The 24592-nt window shown below is 38.4% G+C and overlaps 2 protein-coding genes across 4 annotated transcripts; both read right to left on the reverse strand.

Moving 5' to 3' along the window:
- Window positions 1-271: 271 nt before the first annotated feature.
- LOC129260241 (methionine adenosyltransferase 2 subunit beta-like) lies at window positions 272-15785 on the reverse strand. Of its 3 annotated transcripts, XM_064114299.1 has the most exons (7): window positions 15697-15785; window positions 11885-12100; window positions 10193-10307; window positions 9526-9678; window positions 7803-7996; window positions 4733-4966; window positions 272-2698 (listed from the first exon to the last, which is right to left on the reverse strand). In XM_064114299.1, the coding sequence occupies exons 2-7, from the start codon at window positions 12059-12061 to the stop codon at window positions 2693-2695; spliced, it is 879 nt and encodes a 292-aa protein (XP_063970369.1). In that variant the 5' UTR covers window positions 12062-12100; window positions 15697-15785; the 3' UTR covers window positions 272-2692. The 3 variants fall into 3 exon arrangements, with proteins under 3 accessions (XP_063970369.1, XP_063970367.1, XP_063970368.1); XM_064114297.1 differs by lacking the exon at window positions 272-2698 and having other exon boundaries at window positions 4604-4966; window positions 15697-15782; XM_064114298.1 differs by lacking the exons at window positions 272-2698; window positions 15697-15785 and adding an exon at window positions 14602-14670 and having other exon boundaries at window positions 4604-4966.
- A 7868-nt stretch (window positions 15786-23653) lies between these two features.
- LOC135157765 (uncharacterized) lies at window positions 23654-24592 on the reverse strand. The gene has a single exon (XM_064114604.1). It carries the CDS (start codon window positions 24590-24592, stop codon window positions 23654-23656), a length of 939 nt encoding a protein of 312 aa, XP_063970674.1.

A 24592-nucleotide genomic window follows, 5' to 3' on the forward strand; every position in this document is an offset into this window, starting at 1 on the left:
CCACTACCCCAAGAACCTGTACTCCCTGTACTTTGAGAAACCTCTATTTTTCTTGAAGTAAAGGTTCTCGAGGCCGTGCTGACTGGGCTAGGCATAAGGTTGGTGAAAAAAAAGAATTCAGTAAAATAGAGTCTAGAACTATACTAACCCCATCCTCTGAGAAAGAGAGGGGGGGGGGGCCTTCTGCCATCAGTCCAATTACATCTCTTTTTCATCAGTAGTCAGGTGATTAACCAAGAGCCAAAGAATTATAGAAACATCACTAAAACCATTTACATATTGTAAAAGTGATAATCATTCCTATTTTAATATTTCAATTGTAAACTCTCACCACCATATTGAAAAAGGAAGACAAAATCCCTGATCCTTAGACCCTAGCACCTTACATGTTCATAATTATGAGGGTTTGAACAACCAGGACAGGAAATGAAATCATAATTGGTGCAGACATATTATATGTAGAAACCAAATCATATGGTTTGACATTAAATTGTGCAAAAAAAATCTTATAAGGATATAGAGTATTTAAGAATTGTACACACAATATCATGATAAAACTGGACTGCTATTATCTTATTACATTAAACCTGCATGCTTATCATTGTCTTATCTTTATTAAACATATATGCTAATCTAATGCAAAATAGCACCACAGATGATTAAAAATGATTAGAGATGATATAAGCTGCTTTCTTTACACTTATTATCTCAGATATCAGATGTCCTATGATAAAATAAAACCTACATCCAAAATATGATTTAATTGAAACCAAGAGATCAGAATTCTTGATATAAAATTAACTTTGATTCTTGATATAAAATAAAATCTCACTTCTACTTCAAATAAAAAAGTGACAAAAAATTATTCAATATATCATTACATTTGTTTCAAGACATAATCACATTAACTGACCTTTGCCATATAAGATTGCATTTAAAATTTTCCACTGCTTATATCACTTTCATACCCCCACTTTGAAAGTAAAATCTAATCTTGATTATTAATTTGAATAATTGTAGAAACTCTCAAATTGTAAAAGGATGTTTTTTTAATAATGTACCTCAGAAATGACTGTGCTATGAAGCAGGAACAACAGCATGTCTAAAGATGAAAGAAATAAGTGAACACTGTGTGTTTGGAGAGCATTATACAGTAATCTTCAATTTTAAACATTAACATGCTTATTACAGTACAGTGATGATTGCCTGCCAAAATTTGTTAGAATTAGACATGAGTAGCAGACAGTGATGTTTTGCTTACTTCAATGAACATCTACATTATTTCAGGAACAAAAAATATGATCTGGAAGAAAAGATTTCAGGCAATAAAAACGATTATTTCAAACCTGCACAATATGATAAATAACTTGATTGCCATAAATATTCTTAAAATGAACATCACCGTATTTGACATCTTAATGTCTTCCATTTAATACAAATTCCCAAATAATATTTGGTAGAGGTCTGCATAGACCTATTTAGGTTGGCTGTTAAATGACTGATTCAGAAATCACAGCAAGAGTTGAAAATTCATGATCTAGAATTCATCGAAGTTTACAATCTTTGATTATAAAAGATGATACTATGAAATATCTTGCAAAATATACATACATAATTGCCCTAAAAAAATCTTAAACAGTATAAAAACAAAAAGATCATAATGATCATAAACACATGACATCATTGCTGTAGAAGGATAACTGAACTGGATATGATAACATATGCAAAATAGATTGGAGCACAACTCCCCCTGGGTAATGCAAGTCTCTCCATTGATTGAACATACACAATTTTTTTTAAAGCAATCAAAATAACAGTTTGCATATCATGTTTAAATCCCCTTTGATTATCAAAGTCATTGCTGTCATAATCTACAATCACTTTGACACTGTTCCCACTACCTTCCTAAAACTAGTTTACTGGAAACCAGTTTAACGTGTAATGAGAATGGTCAAAGCGATCTTGGAAGCCATTTTCCAAACCGGTTCATAAAACCACTTGCGATGTAGTTTTCAAGATCGCTTTGCCTCGTTAAACTGGCTTTAGCGAGGACACAACTGTTCTTTGGGAAGCGATCTTCGCACATTTTGAGCACGCTACTCTAAACAATGTGTGTAGAATGCCTATGATGTGGTTTCCAATTTCGCACCAAATGTGTTACCCCACTGAGAGCATTCCCATAGCAACAAGCTTTACGTGAAGTGATTTTGAAAACTACTTTCGGGTGATCAAATGGGAAAACTAGCAAAGCGATCTTCCAAACTGATTTCCTGAACCGGTTCCAAGTAGACTACTTTTAGAAGGCGTAATGAGAACGGGGTCTTTGACCACTTTGTTTGATGCGCATTTTAACAATCTTAAAGGACAAGTCCACCCCAACAGAAAGTTGATTTGAAATAATAAGAGAAAAATCCAACAAGCATAACACTGAAAATTTCAACAAAATCATATGTAGAATAAGAAAGTTATGACAAGTTCCACTTAATTTCACAAAACAGTTATATGCACATCCTGGTCGGTATACAAATGAGGAGACTGATGACGTCGTCCATTCACTATTTCTTTTGTATTTTATTACATCAAATATCCAAATTTTCTCCTTATTGTCATGTGAAACAGATAAATTCCTCCCTGAACAGTGGAATTAGTATTGTTTTAATACTATATGGTTCAGTCAAGTTGGTCCTTATTGTCATATCTGTAAAAAATGAATATTGTATAATTCAAACAATAAAAAACAAAAGAAATAGTGAGTGAGGGACATCATCGACTGTCTCATTTGCATGACACCGAGTTGTGCATCTAACTGTTTTGTGAACAAGTGGAATGCCTCTGGCCGTCTCACCTGCATCACGCGATTCAATATAGCAGCAGTGCTGATTTTGAAAACTACTATAACTCGCACAAGATGTTCAGTGATACTTGGTTACTCTTATTTCCACGTTTTATGAACTAGACCAATACACTTATAGAGATATGATGGCAATTCAACAAATACCCCCAACGTGGCAAAAGTTCTTTGACCTTAACATGACCTTTGACCTTGATCATGTGACCTGAAACTTGCACAGGATGTTCAGTGATACTTGATTACTATTATGTCCAAGTTTTATGAACTAGACCAACACACTTTCAAATTTATGGCTGTAATTCAACAAATACCCCTATTTGGCCAAAGTTCATTGACCCTAAATGACCTTTGACCTTGATCATGTGACCTGAAACTTGCACAGGATGTTCAGTAATACTTGATTACTATTATGTCCAAGTTTCATGAATCAGATCCATAAACTTTCAAAGTTATGATGGTAATTCAACAGATACCCCCAATTCGGCCAAAGTTCATTGACCCTAAATGACCTTTGACCTTGGTCATGTGATGTGAAACTCAAGCAGGATGTTCATTGATACTTGATTAACCTTATGTATAAGTTTCATGAACTAGGTCCATATATTTTCTAAGTTATGATGACATTTCAAAAACTTAACCTTAGGTTAAGATTTTGATGTTGATTCCCCCAACATGGTCTAAGTTAATTGACCCTAAATGACCTTTGACCTTGGTCATGTGACATGAAACTCAGGCAGGATGTTCAGTAATACTTGATTAACCTTATGGCCAAGTTTCATGAACTAGGTCCATATACTTTCTAAGTTATGCTGTCATTTCAAAAACTTAACCTCAGGTTAAGATTTGGTGTTGACGCCGCCGCCGCCGTCGGAAAAGCGGCGCCTATAGTCTCACTCTGCTATGCAGGTGAGACAAAAATAAGCGAAAACCCAAAATGTCATAACTTTCTTATTTTACATCCGATTTTGTTGAAATATTCAGTATTATTCTAGTTTGATTTTTCTCTTTTAATTCAAATCAACATTTTCGTGGGGCGGACTTGACCTGTAAGGACTTTTTTTTCTCTCTGTCAGCTTTGGCCTGACAAGACAAACCTTAAAAAAAGGAAGTGTGTATGTTAGTACCCATGGCGTATCAATCATACAAAGAAAATAATAAGATGAATTTAAATAGTGCATCCACTAAATAAATATAACCGACTATGAACAGATTAGAAAATCCTAGTGCTTACACTGCAAAAAATAAAACAATCTATTTGAATTGGGGAAGTATCGAAGAAGACTACATTATGATTTATTCAGCACAAGTTGAGTCATTTGGCAACTCTAGATGATTTGTGATTGTGATGAGCCGTGTTTGTGATGAGCTTAGACTTATTTGGTGAAAAAATCTATGAAACACATACAGCTGCTTCTCATTTGCATCCATTCATTTTCCCACTCACAATGGTTATGAGTCAAGTTCATATTTTCATATCTGTGCATCTGGATAATTATTATAAATTCAGGAGCATACAAATTGCAGTTTAAATAATGCATAATAAAATGATAGGTAATAATATGCACACACAACATTTCTTTACCACATGTATGTCCACATTGAGTATCTATTATTTATCACCTAAAATGCATCTTCACAAAATCTGAAGCAATAAATTATGTGAAGATGCAATTTCAGGTGATAAATAATAGATACAACACAACATATAAGATGAGAAAGACAGACAGCTTTGGAAAATACTACAACATTTTATTCATGCTGCAAATCACATGCTATCTTTAAGATAATTTGTGAATAATATATCTCATTACAGATTATGTACTATCACCAGTCATGAAACAAACATTGTTATCATTGACTAGTTACAAACGGTTCCATCACCTTATGTATTCCTTCCTTAAAGGGCGTGGTCTGTCCGATACCCAAAGCTTCCAGTTTAGACCGGTCCATGGAACAATCTTTGGGGCGTAATGTTCCCCCCGTTGGTTGGATTGGGTTTGGTTTCAAGTGATCATGAGGAAGGTTGAATGCATTAGCTAGGGTGGTTATCATGGTGTATTTAGTCATGAACTCAGATCCACACCAATGGAACACACCATTCAATTTCTGAGGATCCTAAAGAGATACAAAAACATTTAGTAGATTAAATGTTCACATCACATAAATTTTGTTAGAATCCTGAATATACAGAGAAACAAATGGAATAAATTTTTATTTTAAAATTTATTTTAAATTGAACATACAAAGCAGTTAATTAACCAATACAACTAATAACTGTATGTGAGAGAAAAAAAAGGGAAAATATTAAGGATGGAAATACATGTTAATAGATATTAATTGAAGTTTAATTCTCTTTATGAGAAGATCTGTCAGTGATTTTTTTTAAATAACTGTTACAAGCTGCCGAAACCTTCCGTTTAATTGGCTAAGAATGCACATGTCCATGAAAATCACTGTCTAGATATTTTGTGTAATTTTCCCAAGGAATTTGAAGTCTCACAAATATGAGCGTTATAAAAAAAGTTCAATGTTATTATTAATAACATTGAACTTTTTTTATATGTAACTGAAAATTGTTTAAAACAATTTTCAGTTACATACTGGAGTCTGGCATCTTCCCTGATTGTTGGAAGAACTCTGACATTGTCCCTATTCCCAAGACTTTCCCCTGTAACTCTGTTGATCTGTTAAGACCAATATCTCTTACCCCCACCTTTGCTAAGGTTTTTGAGTCATTCTTAACCAAGTGGTTGTATCAGGATATCAGAAATAAGATAGATAAGCAACAGTTTGGTAACATTAAAGGATCATCAACCTCCCACTATATGATAAGCTTGATTGATTCAATCCTCAAAGGTACTGATAAACCTGGTCATGTTGCCACTTTATGTACTATTGATTATGCTAAGGCGTTTGACCATATAAATCACAATGTATTAATTGAGAAATTGATTGACCTTGGCATTAATCCCAACATTATTGTATTGCTATGTAGCTATCTAAGTAATAGATCTCAAAGTGTTCGAGTTGGGTCTATTCATAGTAATTTAGCAAGAACTACCTGTGGTGTCCCGCAAGGGACAAAGCTCGGACCCATTCTTTTTTTTATCATGATCAACGACGTTGCTACGTCTACTCCCCTAAGATGGAAATATGTGGATGATTTGAGTGTTGCTGAAATCAGATACAAATCACAACCCTCTACCCTACAGGAACATATATCTTTGATTTCCAAATGTTCTTCTGATATGCAAATGACCCCATCAGTATTTGAGATGATGTTCTTCAGTCCATTGAGTCTGTTAAGCTACTTGGTGTCTACCTACAATCCGACATGAAATGGAATATACATGTGGATTATGTCATCAAACAAGCTTCAAAACGAATGTATATTCTTTGTGTACTTAAGAGATACAATGTCCCAATGAGTGATTTGGTTGCTATTTATAGCATGTATATTAGGCCACTGGTCGAATATGCCTCACCAGTTTGGTCATCCTCCATAACTGCCCAGCAATCGGATAAGATTGAACGTGTACAAAGGAGGGCCTGTCGTATAATGTTAGGTTATGGTAACTATATTGATTATCTTCATGCCCTTGAGTGTTTGGACATCCCAACCCTTGCTGATAGACGCTTTCAATTACTTACAATGTTTGTCAGGTCTTTTGTACAATCAAGGCATGCACGCATGCTTCCACAGCGTAGAGATGCCTTGCCAAATTTCCGTCAGTTGAGAAATTCTGATCCTCTTTGCCGTTTACCTTGCCGTACTTCTAGGTACCAAAATTCATTCCTACCTCAAGCAGTAAAGATAATTAATGATTTGAAGCTTGTTTGATTTCACTTCTAACTTGTATCTTGTGTTGATGAACAGTACTTTTATTTTTCTCTCTCCTCTTTTCTGTCCTCTTTTTTCTATTCTTTTCTGTTCTGTCTTCTGTTATTCTTTCTTTTCTCTCTCCTCTTGGATTTCTCTGTCCCCTCCTCCTTGCTTCTCCTCCTTTCTCTTTCTTCTCTCCCCTCCTCTTCCACTCTCTCCCTTTTCCTCCCTCTCTTTCCTTTTCCTCTTTCTCTTTTTCCTCTCTTCCCTTCTTTTCTCTCTCCTCTCTTGGAATTCTCTGCTCCTCTTTGCTTCTTCCCCTTTTGTCTTTCCTCTCTCTCCTTTCTCCCCTCCTCTCCTTCATCTTTCTTTTTCCCTCTCTTTCTCCCCTTCCTCTTCCTTTTCTTTCTGCCTTTTCTCTCCTACTTTTCCTCAGGATTTTTTTTTTTTTTTTTTTTGGTACTGTTTCAGGTTTTGAATCTTAGATGGTTTGCAATTTATCTACTCATGTGCAATATCAACACTGCTTCGACTTCCTTCGGGAGTCTACATGTATTTCCTCAGCTCTACTTTTCCCTTTTTTGTGCTCGTTTCGATGCAACTACTACTTTATTTACTTGTTACCATTGTTAAATGTCTTGTATTGCATAATTTTTTTTTTTCTGAAGGTTGCCTCCTATTCTCTTTCAAATTCCACCTCTTGCTTTCCCTTCTCTTTGTCTTATCCCAATTTCTTTCCCTTCTCCCACCTCTTTTCTCTTCTCTCTCTTTCTTCTTAATCTTTCATTCCTCTTTTTTTCTTCCTTGGTGACACTTTGTAGTACTTATGGTCTTTTGTATTTATTTATGATACATTTCTTTTTCATTTGTATGAATTTGTATTGTATTTGATATTTATTTATAATGTTTACATTATATTTTGTTATGATTCTATTTGTATGTAAACATTCACTTATTTCAGTCTTTGACTGCTTGTGATTGTATTTTGATAGTTTTTATTGCAATAAAATCCAATATATAATACATAGCGCATCTGCATTGCGCACATACCACCTTGTTTGGTGTTCAAAGTGCTCCTACATGTATATTACCTCAGCTAAGCTATTCTACCAATTCTGATATACTTACAGTCTTCCATCTTTCACACATCTGCCTGCATACCACAGCAATATCATCAACATGAGTGGGACATCGGGTACAGCAATCATCAACCAAGTCAGTCTTCTCTCGATTCATCAATGTATTGTATAGAACAGTGACAGCACTTTCTTCTACTGTCTCAATCTGGCCGTATAGGATTGGTACTCGTAAAACTGCACAATCTATAAACAAAGAGATGGGAATTAATGGGTCAGATGCATAAAAAATAGCAATTGCTTGCGCTAGGCTTTTGCTTGGATCTTGCTTGATTCCGTATGCATAAAAATAAGCGAGCAAATGCTTTTGCTAATAAGCTCAAGCAATCGCTGACTGCTAGCATTTCCTTGACGGTTAAGATATTGCTAAAAAGAGTATGCATAAAGCAAACATTTCGCTTGTGCATTTAAGCACTTGCTTGGGTTTGTTCAAGCTACGTCAAAGCAGCTTGAGCGTTTGCTTGATCAGGGCGTTCAAGTTTTTAATCTTGTTTATGCACCTGAAAGAGAACCCCAGGGTGTATCCTAGCCTACATGTACATGTTTTCCCAGATGTTTTCTTCCTAAGAAGTGCAAACCAAATGCCAAATATATAAATTTATCAAAAAGAAACAAGTTAGTTTGACACCACGTCCGAGAAAAAGATGTAGGAAAGAAGCGGTAATTTGCACTGCCACACCTATGGTTCAAGTCCTGCCTTTTCTGTGAGTTGTACTCGTACCAGCGTGTAATTGCTATTGTTCAAACTGCTAGTAATTACTTTCTGAAGGCAAGAAAAGGGTTCAAGCACAGGGAATATGCATATGAAATAAAGCAATTCTTGAAGCATGAATCATTTGCTTGGCTAGCTATTGCCCGTGCTTGAAGCAATTGCTAGCCAGAAATTGCTACTTTTTATGCACCTGAGTGACACATTGACTGTTCTGGTATCTCTATTTTGAAACACTTCCCATAGCACAACTAAGAAATGTTAAGGAAGTCTACCTTTAAATCAAATGTAGCCTAATTGTAGCATAGAAAAAGAGAGACACATGGATGATGCACCGAATCAAGCAAAATAGAGAGAAGATGTAAGGTCATTTGCTACGAGGTCAAGGTCAATCAGGCCACTCCCTTTCTACAGAAACAAAACCAGATTTAAAACTTTGGACTACTGTCTGACTAATAAATATTCTTGAGGGTGTGAAAGAAATCCACAACAGGACAGGTAATCTATTAAGTTCTTAGTTATACATTCATTATAATGTCACTTGCGAGGTACTTTCTCACTCTCTCATAGTCCTACATGTATGTTCAACTGCTTTTTTTTTCTCAACTTCACCGGTAGAATCTTGAAGGAGAGGGTGTAATGTTAGTTGGTATTGCAAAAGGAGTTTTAAAACAGAGATTAGAAGACCATGAATGTTCATCTGAGTTGGTAGAAGATCTTTCATTTTAAATACACTAGAAAATTTACCTCAGTTGTTAAGGATATCCACTGCAGTCTTTATCAATGATGTTACCTGATCAGACCTTTTTGGTGTAGTGATGAATTACAGTCAGCAATTCATATTGGAGCCCTTGTCTTACAAAATGTTGAGGTTGATTGGATCAATCACAACTCTTCGCAAGATGGGACCCCGGTTATATCATTGATAAAGCCTGCAGTGGATCATAACAGACAATAAAGTTTCATCAATAAACATTCATACAGACTGATTAAAGAGATAACTCACCTGGGTTATGTGCTTGTGATATCTTCTCTCCTTCTAGTTTTTGTTGTCCATATTTGTTGAGAGGGTTTGTAGCATCTGAGGGTTTGTAAGGGGGTTTGGTGCCATCAAATACATAGTCAGTACTGATGTAGATCAAGTAGGTACCCATCTCAGCTGAATACAAATCCAATCAAAACAAAAAGTCAGGATTTACAATTAAATTGAGCTCAAGAGGTATGTAAGTTAGTAGAGCAATGGTTTTACAATCTGGTGGCCTGGAATCCCACTTCCCACATAGTGCGCTAGTGCCTTTGGTAATTAAGGCATTTATCCTCATTAGGCCTACTAGTTAGGTTGCTTGGAGAGGATATTAAACCATTTGTCCTCTTGTTGCTTACTTATTTACATTCATGTTTTCTTAGCAATCAGGTAAAAAAATCACAACCACCACCATATTGATTCTTCGTGATGCCATTTCATATCTCCATTTGAACACACCAGACCAGATGAAATTGAGGAAATAATAAAAAATATGTGAACTCTCCAAAATGGCTTGCTGCTAACAAATGGTGCTCTTAGCTTTGAATTATTTTTAATTTCTCAAGATGAATATACTTTTACAAATCTTCCATACAATATCATGCCATATTTCTAAATTAGTAATTGTTGTAAAGAGGTGTATACTTACCACTAATCTTTGCAACTGTTTCTGTAGCACTGCAGTTAACTTTCTTAGCCTTTTCTTCATCTTTCTCTACTACATCAGGCCTCCTCTGAACAGCAGCATGAACCACTGCATCAGGCTATGTGTAAGACAACAATCAAACCTCAATCCCAAATCAACTAAATTAATTCACAAGAAAACATATTGACTTCTTCTAAAACAAAAGTTGTGGGAATGTTGGAAAAGTCATTGTGAACCATAAAATGTGTATCTTTATGTGTAGTATGAATGCCAAGATAGAATGATTCACTGCAAAAGGATTGCTCCTCAAAGGCCCTCATACTAAAATAACTGAAATATGAGTTGAAACTGTCTGGCTGACAATTTGGTTGTGGTATCATGTATGCTAATATGTGTGTAATGCATGTAAACTTCAGAAAAACTGAGTCAATCTGTTATCATTTTGGTGATTCCATTGCTTCACAGTCAACACCAGAATCTTAGGGACATTATAAACAGCTTTTTAAAATCACTTTGATCATTTTCTCCATAATTAAAATTCACAAACTGAACGAAATTGGAACGTTAACCCATTACACAGCACAAAGAAGCCTAACAGAAATATGGCGCAAAATATATGCTGTGGATCATCAAAGCCTATAGATAGAAAACTCAAAATTCAGTAGTTATCAGATGAATAGATGGATTGAAAGAAATGAATTCATGATGTGTCCTGGCAAAAGAATCAAAGGCTTGGTCCCACTGTACTTACAGATGCAGAGAGGATGTAAAACGGGAAAGAATCTTGCCATCCGTTGGAAAACGTTATATATCTATTGTGTACTCTTTGCATACGTGTTTCATACGCTCTATATTCATCAAGCATCCGTCCACTGTGATTTCATTGTTCGCCCATTTTGTCCATTGTCTGGAGGATGGAGCCACCCCAATTTTTGCTTGTCCGCTGAATCCTTTATGAATACGTTTTGTGTCAATCAGCCAGTGGGACCAGGCCTTAACTTCTAGACTATAAACCTTTTGGAAATGCATTAATCTTTTTTTCGTACACTGATGGATTTGTTGAATCGTCAGTGGAAAAAAAAAATCCCAAACTTACTGAAAATTCAAAATGTTGTATCTATAAAGCCAGGACATGCTCTTTTACTATCAATATTCTCTTGATAATAGTTTGATTTGGTTGTAAACTATTGGTAAAATGAGAATATTTTTCTTCTTTCCTGGCTCTGAAAGATCTGATTCCAATATCTTTTTTTTCTGAGTCAATAAAAGAAGCCTAAAAGTATGAATATGGTGAATATTCTTGATCATATATTCAAATTCCTTTGACTACCCATTGAACTGCAAAAATGTATCTCTAATTTTTCTTTATACCTATAATACAACCGAGTATTAATTGTGATCTTGTCTCTGAAAATCTAGAAGTCAATACTTCAGATTCAAGAAAAAAGGGATCAATTTTTTATTTTGATTTGGTTGTGAATTATAAATAATTTACAATCAAATCAAAATACTTAGAAAATAATATCAAAAGGAAAGCAAAAGAATTTCTTTAAACCTTGAATTAGATATATTGAAACTGCTTTAAAAAAACTTTGCAAAATGGATACTTTTAACGGTCATTTTAATGGTGATAAACGTTCTGACTCAGCACTAATAGAAACCTCAAAAATATTTAAATGCAACCGAGTCACTCACCTGAAATTCTTGCATGACCTTTCTGACCTCTCCTTCATCGGTTATATCCACCTTCCTGAGGGCGCCCTTTGCACGAGAGAATGCTAGACCAAGAACATCACAAGAGGTTGTCCTCTCAAACTCCCTCATAAGCGCTCGTCCCATCAGACCCGATGCACCAGTTACTAATACCTTCATGATTGGTATGGAAAGTGGAGGCCGGTCTATTCTAAAATCCTAAAAGGTTTTCAAAAAGACAAAAATTAGAAAGAAGTATTAAAATAAAACGTTAAGTGCTTATTTTTCAATTTGACTAATATCAAAGCACCAAATCAAAGTACTGATCAGAGAACAAATACATGTATCTGCAGGACACAAAAAATATATATATAACAGACCATTGAATAGGCACACCCACCTACCAGTAATGCAATCACAGAAATGCAGGGAAATCAACTGAAAATGGTATTTTGTGGCAGCACCACCATAAAAATACCACATAAATTCCAAACAGTATTTGTATAATACAACAATGATAAATGATCATGTTATGAATGGGCGAAACTTAATGCCCCTATTTCATCCCTGAAACATACACCAGTAAAGGGATATTAAATACACTGTCATAATGGCATCAAGGTCCTTGTTTGAACAGTAAGATAAGATTTATTCTATTAAATGCATCAACATTCAGTTATGAAATGGATGTAACTTGACCTTTACTGAAATCAATATCTAACAATTTATCATCAAAAATTAAAAATAGGGATTCATTACAAGTCGATCTGGGCAATCCGGAAATAAAATTGTAATAGGACTTGGATCTATTGTATAGTGTTGGCATCAACCACATGTCCGTGTTAAGTTGGTGAAATAGGAGAATGAGAATAATGTAATAGTTTCGTTAGTTTAGTTGTTGTGACTGTAGTATAACTCTTGAGCATGGGTTAGGTTGGTGATGACTTTTTATGTGATTGCGAAGACTGCGAAGAGGTGCCTGATGAGCTGTCAGTATATGCAGTTCCCCTTCAATTTAATCAGAGTAGGCCCACTGGAGCCACTAGCACCACACCACCGCGTCGCAGCCGCGCTGGCCCAGCGGATCGGGGGCATGCATGCAACTATCAAGGCACAGAGCTCAGACAGTCAATCAAACTCACTGCTCAGCTTAACCCAGGGAGCAAAGCGGGCCGGAGCCCAGGACCCATCCGTGTAATAGTAGGCAGACAAGGGTACTCTCCAAAATGGGGTAGAATGGGATCGCAATAGCACGCCAAATAAAAGTACATGTACCTCAAGCGATGTTCGTGCAGGCTCCTCTCCACTTCACTACCGCTACACCTACCTGAACCTCAAGGTACAAAACTCTCTCTGATACTCCGAGTGACAATGTTGGGATTTTATGGGGGGGGGGGGGGGGGGAATATAAAACTCATGCACCAACACGACCTTTAAAAACAATAAAAAACTAATATTCTTACTTTTCATTCTAATTTCACTCCATATCCATCATCCAGTTAGTCTTAAAATTGATGATTTATAGCAAGTATCGGGTTCCTCACACGTATTAATTCACTGCCGATCGCAAACGCAAATTGCACATGCACGGACATCGCAGCTCAAATTATGAATATTCATGATCAATTATAGGACTATAGATCGAGATCTGTGCAAATGCGAAAGAAACTATTCCAATGCGGTTTGACCTGCGACCCTCGCGCATGCGATGTTTAGAAATCGGCAGCGAATAATACGTGAGAGGAACTCGATGCTGGCTCTAAATCACCAATTTTGAGGCTAACCGGAGGATGGATATGGAGTGAAATTAGGATGAAAACAAACATAAGGAGTTTTTGATAAAAGTTGCAACCTATTATTATTATAGCCCATTTACAGAAGTTTGGGCTCAAAACCCTGAAGAAAACTAGTATTTTTTAGCAACATTATTGTTGCCCAATTCATTGGTGTGTGTAGATCAATGCCTTGCCGTGGAGAGTAAGCCTACGTCAGTAGAACGACTTTTATTCTCCTGGGGAGTGTTTCATGAAAAGACTTTATAAGACAAGTTCCTTTTTATCCGACAGTTACCATAGCAACTGTGCTTCTCAGCCAATCAAAAGCCACTCACACAAGTATTGCGAGTTTAGCTATAGTACTAACCTCGCACAACGGATGTGATTTGACAATAAATTTTGACGTTTTCATTCATCACATGAATGTGAGGGAATAAAACACGCCAAAACCTTCTACATTTATTCACTACATAAATTTCAATCTTATCAACTAACTTAATTTTAAAAATATAGTCGAAATTTTTTATAAAAATGATTTTTTAACGCTTACCTCCAAATTCGGCCAAGGTACTCCATACGAAGATCCTCAATACTGCGGTGGAAATTACGCAAACAACAATCGAAATGCGAATTTTTCCTATCGAACAGTCTCAATTCAAGTTGTCGGTTTATTAAATAATATCGAGTGCCCTCTATGCGTATTTCGGATCAGGCAAATTAAATCCTAGACCAAAAGCTTCGGTCTCTGTTATGTTGGTTGTTCCACTGAACTACATTGGCTCCACTCACCAAATACATAGACCAAAGTTAAACCTTCGTCTGTACAGGGGCTCAATGGCCACCGCTAATTTCTTGTTTTTCTCCTCCATACCGCGATATTTTCCTCTAACAGTTCATACATATGCACCTATAGCTGAAAATATATAAGTAACGACAGTTTCTTACCCTAAATTCCCGCTTTGAAACTGGCAATCAGGGGATTAACTCTGGAAGTTGATACTTGCGACTCAGACTAGTGGGCAGCCATCTTGGTAATGAATAATTCATGAAAAAGTGGCCAACGAAAGTCAGACTCCGCCCCATGACCTTTACGTCACGCATTACAGAAGGGGAAAAGAAAGGAGCAGTTAAAGAAACAAAAGAAAAAAGGGGAAATAAAAAAGAAAAAGAAGAGTAAAACAAAAAAAGAGAGAAAACGAAAGAGAAAGAGATAAAGAAAAAGGGAAAAAACGTCTAGAATTTTAGTATTCATAACCCCGACGTAAAGGGATGATCTGATTGGCCAATGGTTTTGATACGCAGTTGACCCGGAAGTTTTTCCAACGGCATATGTTTGTGTGTTATATCGACTTCGGATGAACGAGTGAACTAGGAGCTACATGACAGTAAGTCGCTGTTTTTTTTCCTTTTAACTTTATTTTTTCCCTCGTTTTTGGCAATTAACGCCAAAAGGAAAAATTAATTCGCATTATGGTACACTTATTTTCATATATATTAATGAAATAAAGACAAAAATCGATGAGCCTCTTCGGGGGGAATTTACATTGTACCTCCCCTAATGGCGGCGACACGCTAGCGAGCCGTCTGTGTACGAGGAGAAATTAAAATTAAAAAATGTTGAAAAACTCCTCGAAACAGACGGCTGCCAGCTGTCTAATTAAATCAATGCCTTTTTTTATATCAAGAAAAATCATTGATAGAAATTACCAGAAAGACAAAGAGGAAATGAAATGAAGTAACGAAAGATGTCGGATCAGACAACTTGTCGGACATTGTCGGACAAAAATGTTGATGAAACGCTCCCCAGGAGCCTCTAGGCTACCCTGGCCTGGACTCCGGCCCGCGAAGCGGGCCTGAGCTCCTGACCCTGGGTATAATTATAAACGCTCAGCTCAGTCAGTCAGCCTCAGCCTGGTTCAAACAGAAGTGAGAGATTCCTCATTTTATCTTCAAATTAAACCTAGGGCTATATTAACCTAAAATAAAATGGCCTATAAAATCACCATTCAACTTTAATCATCAATTCAATTTAAATGTTACCTGTTATCTGACGTATGTATGGGATAAAACATCAACTTTGGCTCCGTCTATCTGGCTTCATTGCCCCGCAGCGGTGTCATGTCACGTGCACAAGTTGTTACGCAATGTTTTTTTTTTTTGGGGGGGGCAGTCAAATATATTGCTGTATACACGCGTGACCCAAAAAAAACCCCGCGTAAACGGTTGTTTTTTCAGTTTTGGACGCGGGCCGCACGTGCACTCGTTAGGGGTATCAAAAACACCGATTTTCAAATAAGGGGGTAGTTTTGAAACTGCAGTGGCGTAACAGGCGGGGGGCAAGCTGCCCCCTAGCGGATTTCACCGGGAAAATAAACAAAACGGGAAAAAAAGACCGGGAAAAAAAGAAAAGGGATGGAGAAAGAAAGAAAGGGGAAGGAAAGGGGAAAAGGAAAGGAGGAAAAGGAAACGGAAAAGGAAAGGGAAAGTGAAAAGAAAAGAAAACGAAGAAGAAAAAAATATTTCTAATGGAAAAGGAAGGAAAGCGGGAAAAGGAACAAAAGAACATTTGACAAAGAACACATCATTCCGAAATAGGCCTATGTAATGCAGTAGCATGATGGGAAATAAATTAAAAGATGACAAATTGGCAAACAATAGCGGGAAATGAAGGTAGAATGGAATTAGTCAAAAGCTAAATTGGAAAACAAAGAAAAGGGACAAGAAAAAAAAAACTTAATAACATGGACCGGGCTGCGCGCCGCCGAGCAGCGGCGTAACAGGGGTCGGTGGCCAGGGGGGCAAGAGCCAAACATTTCCCGGTCATATCATGGAACAGGCAATGGCGTCATAAGGCAAACATTTTGAGGGGCCGATATGGCGTATCGGACAAATATATATATGTAGGTGCCGTGGCCGAGTGGTCTAAGGCGCCTGGCTATACATGGAAAGTCCGGGGTTCGATCCCCGGCCGCGGCACCTATGCCCGTGAGCAAGGCATTTAATATCCAATGCTCTTTTATCCTGCTTTCAAATAAATGGAAATGCTATATGCATTATTGGTAACTAGGTGTGCACTTGTTTTAAAAATATATATATATATATATATAAGCGAGCGAGCAAAATTTTTTGACATTTTAATGCAAAAATCAAATTTTGTGATAGATTTTGACATAATGTTAAAAAGATATCATATTTCACCCTCCTCTCTTTCCTTTTTTCTCTCTTTTTTTGTACGCCACGGTGAACAGGATTTTTGTTATGATTGTGAGCATCAGGGCGAAGCTCTATATGCTCGAGGGGGCCGAGTATGGCGCTTCTGGCAAGAAGTACCTTAATATAGGTCCCGAGCGAGCGAAGCGAGCGAGATAAAAAAATCACCTTTTCATGAGAATCTAACATGAAGATAGATTTTAACGTGATATTCAGAAAAATATAATACACTTTCCTTTCTTTCCTCATTTTTTTGTTTGGTTGTAGAACTTTTGGGGGCCATGGTCCAACTCATCCATATAACAGTGCTTTATGGGTGGGGTCCAGGGCAGAGCCCCGGAACCTCTTGATATCAAAGCCATTTTAATCAAATTGCGTGTATATTTATATAGCTTTAACACAACACATAAATTCAATGCAGTTGTGTATCATAATCATCCAAATATTGTGAGGGGCACACCATAGCAAATGTGGGAAAATTTGTAAAAAGTCGCCAGCGAGCGAAGCGAGCGAGAAAAAAAATTGCCTGTTAAAATGAAATTCTAATTATGTGATAGATTTTTACATCATTATAGCAAATATCATGTCGTATATTTGTTTTCATTCATCTCATTTCGCTGCCTCCTTTATTTTCTTTTATTTCCCATTGGCTGTGGAACCACCACCCGGTACGCCAGTGCTTCAACGTAAAGCTTAATGCAGGAAGTGTCCATATAGGGGCCCCTTATAGAACCCATTAAAGGTTACATATGAAGAGCCCCACTGCACGGGGTCTTGACTCTTGGACAGAGCCTTTGGAGATTTAGCAAGTTTATGATAGACTTTCATACGACATTATGCTATATACCATCCATTTTTCTTCCCGCTCGTTATCTCAATCCTCGGCAGCCCGGTAGTGCACGTTATCTTGTCCCTAGTCTTTATATTCCAATTTAGATTTTGGCTAATTCCATTCTGCATTTATTTCCCGCTTTTGTTTGCCTTTTTGTCATCTTTAATTTATTCCCCTGTCTTACTAATCATGCTAATGTATTATATCGGGGCGAATTGTTCTTTCTCACTTGTTCTTTTTTCCTTCCTTTTCCCGTTATCTTTCCGTTTTCCCTTTTTTATGTTTTTTCTTAGTTTTCTTTTCGCTTTTCCTTTCCCTTTCCCCTTCCCGTTTCCCATTTTTTCTTTTCTTTCCTTTCCCTTTCCCTTTCTTCCTCCCTTTTTTTTCTTTTTCCCGTTTTTTAATAATTTTCCCGGTGAGCTCCGCCAGGGGTGGGGGCAGCTTGCCCCCCCCCCCCCCCGCCTGTTACGCCACTGCTGCCGAGGATAGAAAATAAAGAGCGGGAAGAAAGATGGACTGCATACAACATTGTGCTATAAGCTTGCTAAATTTTATGCAAATAAGCTACCGGGGCTTTGCCCCCGGAGCCCACGCAGTAGGGGCTCTTCATCTATAACCTTCAAATGGCTCTATAACGCCCCCTGTAGGGACCCTTCCTCATTAAGCTTTACGTTCAATTACTGGCGTACAGGCGCGGGGGGGGGGGGTCTTGGTTCCACACCCAAGAGGAAATAAAAGAAATTATAGGAAACAACGTATTATGAAATGAATGGAAACAATGAAATATGTTATTTGCTGAATATAAAGGATATCTATCACATAATTAAAATAATTTCAAAAGGCATTTTTTCCGCTCGCTTTGCTCGCTGGCGACTTTTTACAAATTTTCCCACATTGCTATGTTTTGCCCCCTCAAAATATTTGGTTCAACTTGGTTGAATAATTGTGTTGTGTAAAAGCTATATTCTGTATATAACCACGATTTTATTAAAAAATAGCGGCAATCTGCGATGTTTAAATGGCTTTGGTATCAAGAGGTTCCAGGGGCTCAAGACGGACCCCAACCGCATAGCACTGCCGTATATGAAAATGGAAGGGTTTGGCCATGGTCCCCAAAAGTTCTACAACCAAGAAAAAAAGGAGGAAAGAAAAGCAATGGAAAAGTGTAGAATATGATTTTATTTACTAAATATAATGTCAAAAAATATATCAAAGTTAAATTCTCATGAAAATGTGATTTTTATTCTCGCTCGCTTCGCTCGCTCGGGACTAAAATTATGCAGCTTTTTAGCACATGCGCCATACTGTGCCCCTCGTTTTTTTACTCTTCACGCTATACTGTCACAAAGAATCCTGTTCCTAGTGGCATACAGACCACAAAAAAGGAATGGAAAGAGAGAAGAGTGAAATATATTTTTCTCTAAATATCATGTAAAAAAAGAAATCACAAAATTTGATTTTTGTATTAAAAATGTTTTTTTTTTAAGATAAATTCTGCCTGATACGCAATGTCTGGCCCTCTCAAAATCGTCGCCTCATTACACCATTACGCCTGTTCATACCATGATAATTATGACCGGGAAATTTTTGGCTCTTGCCCCCCCCCCCCCCCCCCCCTCCGACCCCTGTTACGCCGCTGTTTGAAAGACTGCATGTTTAGGGTAATATGTTTTTTTCCCCAAGCTTTTTCCCCTGGGTCATATTCTGGCAACAACTTGCATGTAGGGGCCAAAATGTGTAAATAAAGCCCGCGAAAAACTTGTTTAGGGCCCGTTTTTTCGTCCACTAGTCACAGTCACGATGGTCTCCCGGGGTCTCCCTTCATTTAGTCGAATGACATTCCGTCCATCAACATTTCGTTAGCAACATTCGGTCCAATATAGGCCTAACCATTTGGTAAATTCATCCCCTGGGTCTATAATAATCACCGACCAGTTCGTCTGTGACAAGTTCGTGGGTATAACCAGTTATAGTCTAATATCCTTTTTTTTTCACGGCCATTTCATTTTCATTCATTTCGCCCAAGATATGGTGATCAAATTAGACCAAATGGGATATGGACTAAATGGCTGTTGGACCAACTGGTTATAAGACGAAATAATGAATGGACGAAACGGCATTTAGGGATTTAGACCATGTGAAAAGTGGACGAACTGATGGTAGACCAAATTATAGTAGATTTTGGTAATTAGACGAATTGGCATTAGCCCAATTGGACATAAACCCCTGAAAGGTATTACAGGCATTTCAGCGCAAGCCTTACTAAAAAGGCTTACATTTATGTTGAATGTTAATTGATTGCAAGAAATGTTGAGCGTTTTATCATTTTGAAGGTGTTTCGTATTAAAGTATTGGCCTATCAATTAACTCTTTATTTGATTTTTTTATACAAAATAGACCGTACGTGATATTGTGAAATGGATTAACTTTTAAAGTTATTTTAGGTTGGATAATAATCCAAAATACTAATTGTCCTCACACAATTCTGGGATAGGACAATGCGGGCAACTCTCTCTGTTTGTGTGAATTGTGTCCGAAGTCTAATAGCCCCACCTCTGGGCATTGCGAGTTTAATATGCACATTTTTGGTAAATTTTGTGTCAATTTTCAATACAAATATGAAGTTTTCATAATATGGGGGGAGGGGGCATATTTATTCTTCATATCTTAACCTTTACTATATAAAATAGGCTAAAAAAATGGGTTGCCTCTTTATTCTTTATTTAATTCTACGTCTTTTTATACTCCTTTTCCTTTTATTCTTCTTTATGCTTTGAGTTTATCTTCTAATTACTGCATGAGTGAACCAGCAAATAGAGAACATGGACCTATTCCATGGTGGTAACAAGGCCATTTCGACTCGGACTCCTTTATTCTCCCCCCTACACTATTTATGGATGAAGAGCCTTCCATCGGGTTGGCCTATCTATTCTCCTCATCATTTTCCCTTCCCCCTTGCATGGGGGTGGATGGGGCGGATGAGACCCCAGGGGGCGTTTCATGAAAGGACTTGTCGGACGTTTTATCCGACAGTTACCATAGTAACAGTACCTCTCAGCCAATCAACATCAGAGAAAGATGTCAGATCTGACAACTAGTCGGATGAAAATGTTGATGAAACACTCCCCTGGTCTCCGGCAAGCTCAGAGAGAGGGACTGTGTATGCGCTTCACCAACCTAAGCTAGAGGACAAGGGGGCCTATCAACTCTCCCTCGATCCCCCCTTCCGTTCCATTTTTTGTACGTTTATCTCTCTATTTTCCTATTAATTGATTCTCCCATCTCTTTCTCTCTCTTTCCCTCTTACCTTCCCTATATGTCCCTTACCAAGGAGCCGCGGAAACAGGGGGAGGCTGGGCCATGGTTAATACAGGTTGGCGTCAAAGTTCTGGTAGCAGCACGTCCATTCAAGATACAGAACTACTATAACATATTATATGAGGTATGTCCTGAACTTGAGACATCATCACCAGGTAGTCTGAAGAGTAAAAGGTGAGAAACTTTGATAAAACATAATACCTTATCTATCAGAATGTTCCCGTAGTGTTTCTTGTTTTGTTTTGTTTTCAACAAAATAATGTTGAATTTTGCAAATTTGTATTATTCATTACTTCTTTGTCCTTGTGAATCTACACTCACACATACACCTTTCTCCCCCTTTTTGCCCTCTCTCGGTCCCAGTCTCCCCCCCCCCCCTCTCTCTCACACACACACACACACGCTCTAGTATTCCCTTTATTTTTTACACTCATGACCGATGACAGGAAAAATATTTTCGAAAATAATCAAGCATTGAGTTAGAAATATCATTCGTGGCTGTCTATTATCCAACTTCCCCTGTAAGATTACCATCTACAATAAACGTTCGATTTAACATTTTTTCGATTTCTTTGATCGCCTTTCGCACTTAGACTGCCTGATTTAAAATCCATCATCATGATGGGTGAAGAACCTCATCCGGGTACCTTCTTATTCGGTGACGTCATGGATATGGGTGGGAGTGAAGAGCATGACGTCATCGATCGATGCAGGAAAACGCTTCAATTTGATGACGTAGCCAACATCCAGTTCACATCGGTAATGAAATAAAATATTGTTTCGCAACGATTTCTCATCTCGATCCCCAAATGATAAAGATATAGTATACATAATAATTTTCAAAATATATAGATACATATAAAAATGCGAAAATCATGTCATTGCTTCTATTATTTGACCTTGGGGGTGATCCATCTTTCATTTTTATTTTTATTTGTGTTACATTTTTATCCTTTCAGGTAGTAATTTCATTTCATGTGCATGTAATATTTGTATTATTGTTTATACCATCGGATAGGGTACGACTGCCAATCCCAAAGCAACATGCCTGACCCATTTCCATGTTGTCAACAACGTGCAAACTCTTGCCCAACTTTATCCAGGGGACGCGCGTCAGGTATATCAATTTCATAAATATTTTGTTATCTTGTAAATTCAATTCATCGTGTAACCTACGCTTGTTTCATTTCTTCTTTTATGATTGAGTAGTGACGGTGATTTATAAAGTAAAATTGTTATTTTTATAAATTTGTAAAAATGTTAAGTGAAATTTGTTTAATGTATGTTATAATACCCCCTTCTTCATCATGTTCATACTTTCCAATGTTCTATTTGTCAGAATCTCTGTGATAGTTTTTTTATTGTTCCAACTTTGCTCTTCTCTTTTCCCCCCAATAATCGGTCTCGAATTTTTAAATATCTTTTCTTCATTTAGAGTTTGTGTGTTCCTACTCCAATGTTCCACGTGTTTGGAATGTTCATTGTAGTACTCGGTACACTGACCATATCAAAGACTGTTTCCTTCACCAGTCTTCGATGCTCATGCTTGCTTGAGAGCCATGCAAGAAGAAAGGTCAATTCACATTCTTTCTTTTTTGTATGTGTTAACATCTGTGTGAGTGTGTGGTGATTTCGGTGATGTGTTTGGGTGTGTGTGTGCCGCGTCCTAAACACATAAACATAATCATAATGCTGATTGAATTCTCTTTGCAAATATCTTTCAGTGACGCTTATGCCATTTCTCTGTCCGCAGTGCCACATAATATATAAGATCATATCTATCATGTTCATTATCTTCTTCTTCTTTTCTCCTCACTGATCATTCCGTGTCAGGTTGACACCAATGTTGGCATTTTGGGATTTTGAGGCATTCATTAAAACCCTTTACCAATTATGTCTATTTTTTCCCCCGTAAGTCTTTTTCATGCTCTCAAAACACTTTTAGTAGTCACTCATAAAACTTTCATTCATGAATTTTTGGCACACTTTCGGCATCCATCTGGCCCTCAATTGAACATGCCTCTGGCACACATTCGGCATCTCTGACACCCTTTTTACATACCTCTTAAATCTGTTCGGCATCCTTGTGTCACCTATTCGGCATCCCTCTGGCACCCTTTCGGTAACCCTCTGAAACCCTTCGGCATCCATCTGACACCCTTTCGGCAACCCTCTGAATCCCATTCGGCATCCCTCTGGCACCCTTTCGGTAACCCTCTGAAACCCTTCGGCATCCATCTGACACCCTTTCGGCAACCATCTGAAACCCTTCGGCATCCATCTGACACCCTTTCGGCAACCCTCTGAAACCCTTCGGCATCCATCTGACACCCTTTCGGCAACCCTCTGAAACTCATTCGACATCCCTCTGGCACCCTTTCGGCAACCCTCTGAAACCCTTCGGCATCCATCTGACACCCTTTCAGCAACCCTCTGAAACCCTTCGGCATCCCTCTGGCACCCTTTCGGCAACCCTCTGAAACCCTTCGGCATCAATCTCACACCCTTTCGGCAACCCTCTAAAACCCTTCGGCATCCATCTGACACCCTTTCGGCAACCCTCTGAAACCCTTCGGCATCCCTCTGGCGCCCTTTCGGCAACCCTCTGAAACCCTTCGGCATCCATCTGACACCCTTTCAGCAACCCTCTGAAACCCATTCGGCATCCATCTGACACCCTTTCGGCAACCCTCTGAAATCCTTCGGCATCCCTCTGGCACCCTTTCGGCAACCCTCTGAAACCCTTCGGCATCCATCTGACACCCTTTCGGCAACCCTCTGAAACCCTTCGGCATCCATCTGGCACCCTTTCGGTAACCCTCTGAAACCCTTCGGCATCCATCTGACACCCTTTCGGCAACCCTCTGAAACCCTTCGGCATCCATCTGACACCCTTCCAGCAACCCTCTGAAACCCTTTCGGCATCCATCTGACACCCTTTCGGCAACCCTCTGAAATCCTTCGGCATCCATCTGACACCCTTTCGGCAACCCTCTGAAACCCATTCGGCATCCCTCTGACACCCTTTCTGCAACCCTCTGAAACCCATTCGGCATCCATCTGACACCCTTTCGGCAACCCTCTGAAACCCTTCGGCATCCCTCTGGCGCCCTTTCGGCAACCCTCTGAAACCCTTCGGCATCCATCTGACACCCTTTCAGCAACCCTCTGAAACCCATTCGGCATCCATCTGACACCCTTTCGGCAACCCTCTGAAACCCTTCGGCATCCCTCTGGCACCCTTTCGGCAACCCTCTGAAACCCTTCGGCATCCATCTGACACCCTTTCGGCAACCCTCTGAAACCCTTCGGCATCCATCTGGCACCCTTTCGGTAACCCTCTGAAACCCTTCGGCATCCATCTGACACCCTTTCGGCAACCCTCTGAAACCCTTCGGCATCCATCTGACACCCTTCCAGCAACCCTCTGAAACCCATTCGGCATCCATCTGACACCCTTTCGGCAACCCTCTGAAATCCTTCGGCATCCGTCTGACACCCTTTCGGCAACCCTCTGACACCCATTCGGCATCCCTCTGACACCCTTTCGGCAACCCTCTGAAACCCATTCGGCAT

This window comes from Lytechinus pictus, unplaced genomic scaffold (assembly GCF_037042905.1).
Source record: "Lytechinus pictus isolate F3 Inbred unplaced genomic scaffold, Lp3.0 scaffold_19, whole genome shotgun sequence".
Taxonomy (NCBI): Eukaryota; Metazoa; Echinodermata; class Echinoidea; order Temnopleuroida; family Toxopneustidae; genus Lytechinus; species Lytechinus pictus.

Coding starts and splice junctions, on each gene's coding strand:
- LOC129260241 (XM_064114297.1), bottom strand. CDS start 12,061: ATGAAGGTATTAGTAACTGGTGCATCGGGTCTGATGGGACGAGCGCTT. Junction 9,679..10,192: donor AACAGTTGCAAAGATTAGTG/GTAAGTATACAC, acceptor ATTTGTATTCAG/CTGAGATGGGTACCTACTTG. Junction 7,997..9,525: donor ATCACAAGCACATAACCCAG/GTGAGTTATCTC, acceptor CTTTGTTTATAG/ATTGTGCAGTTTTACGAGTA.
- LOC135157765 (XM_064114604.1), bottom strand. CDS start 24,592: ATGCCGAATGGGTTTCAGAGGGTTGCCGAAAGGGTGTCAGAGGGATGC.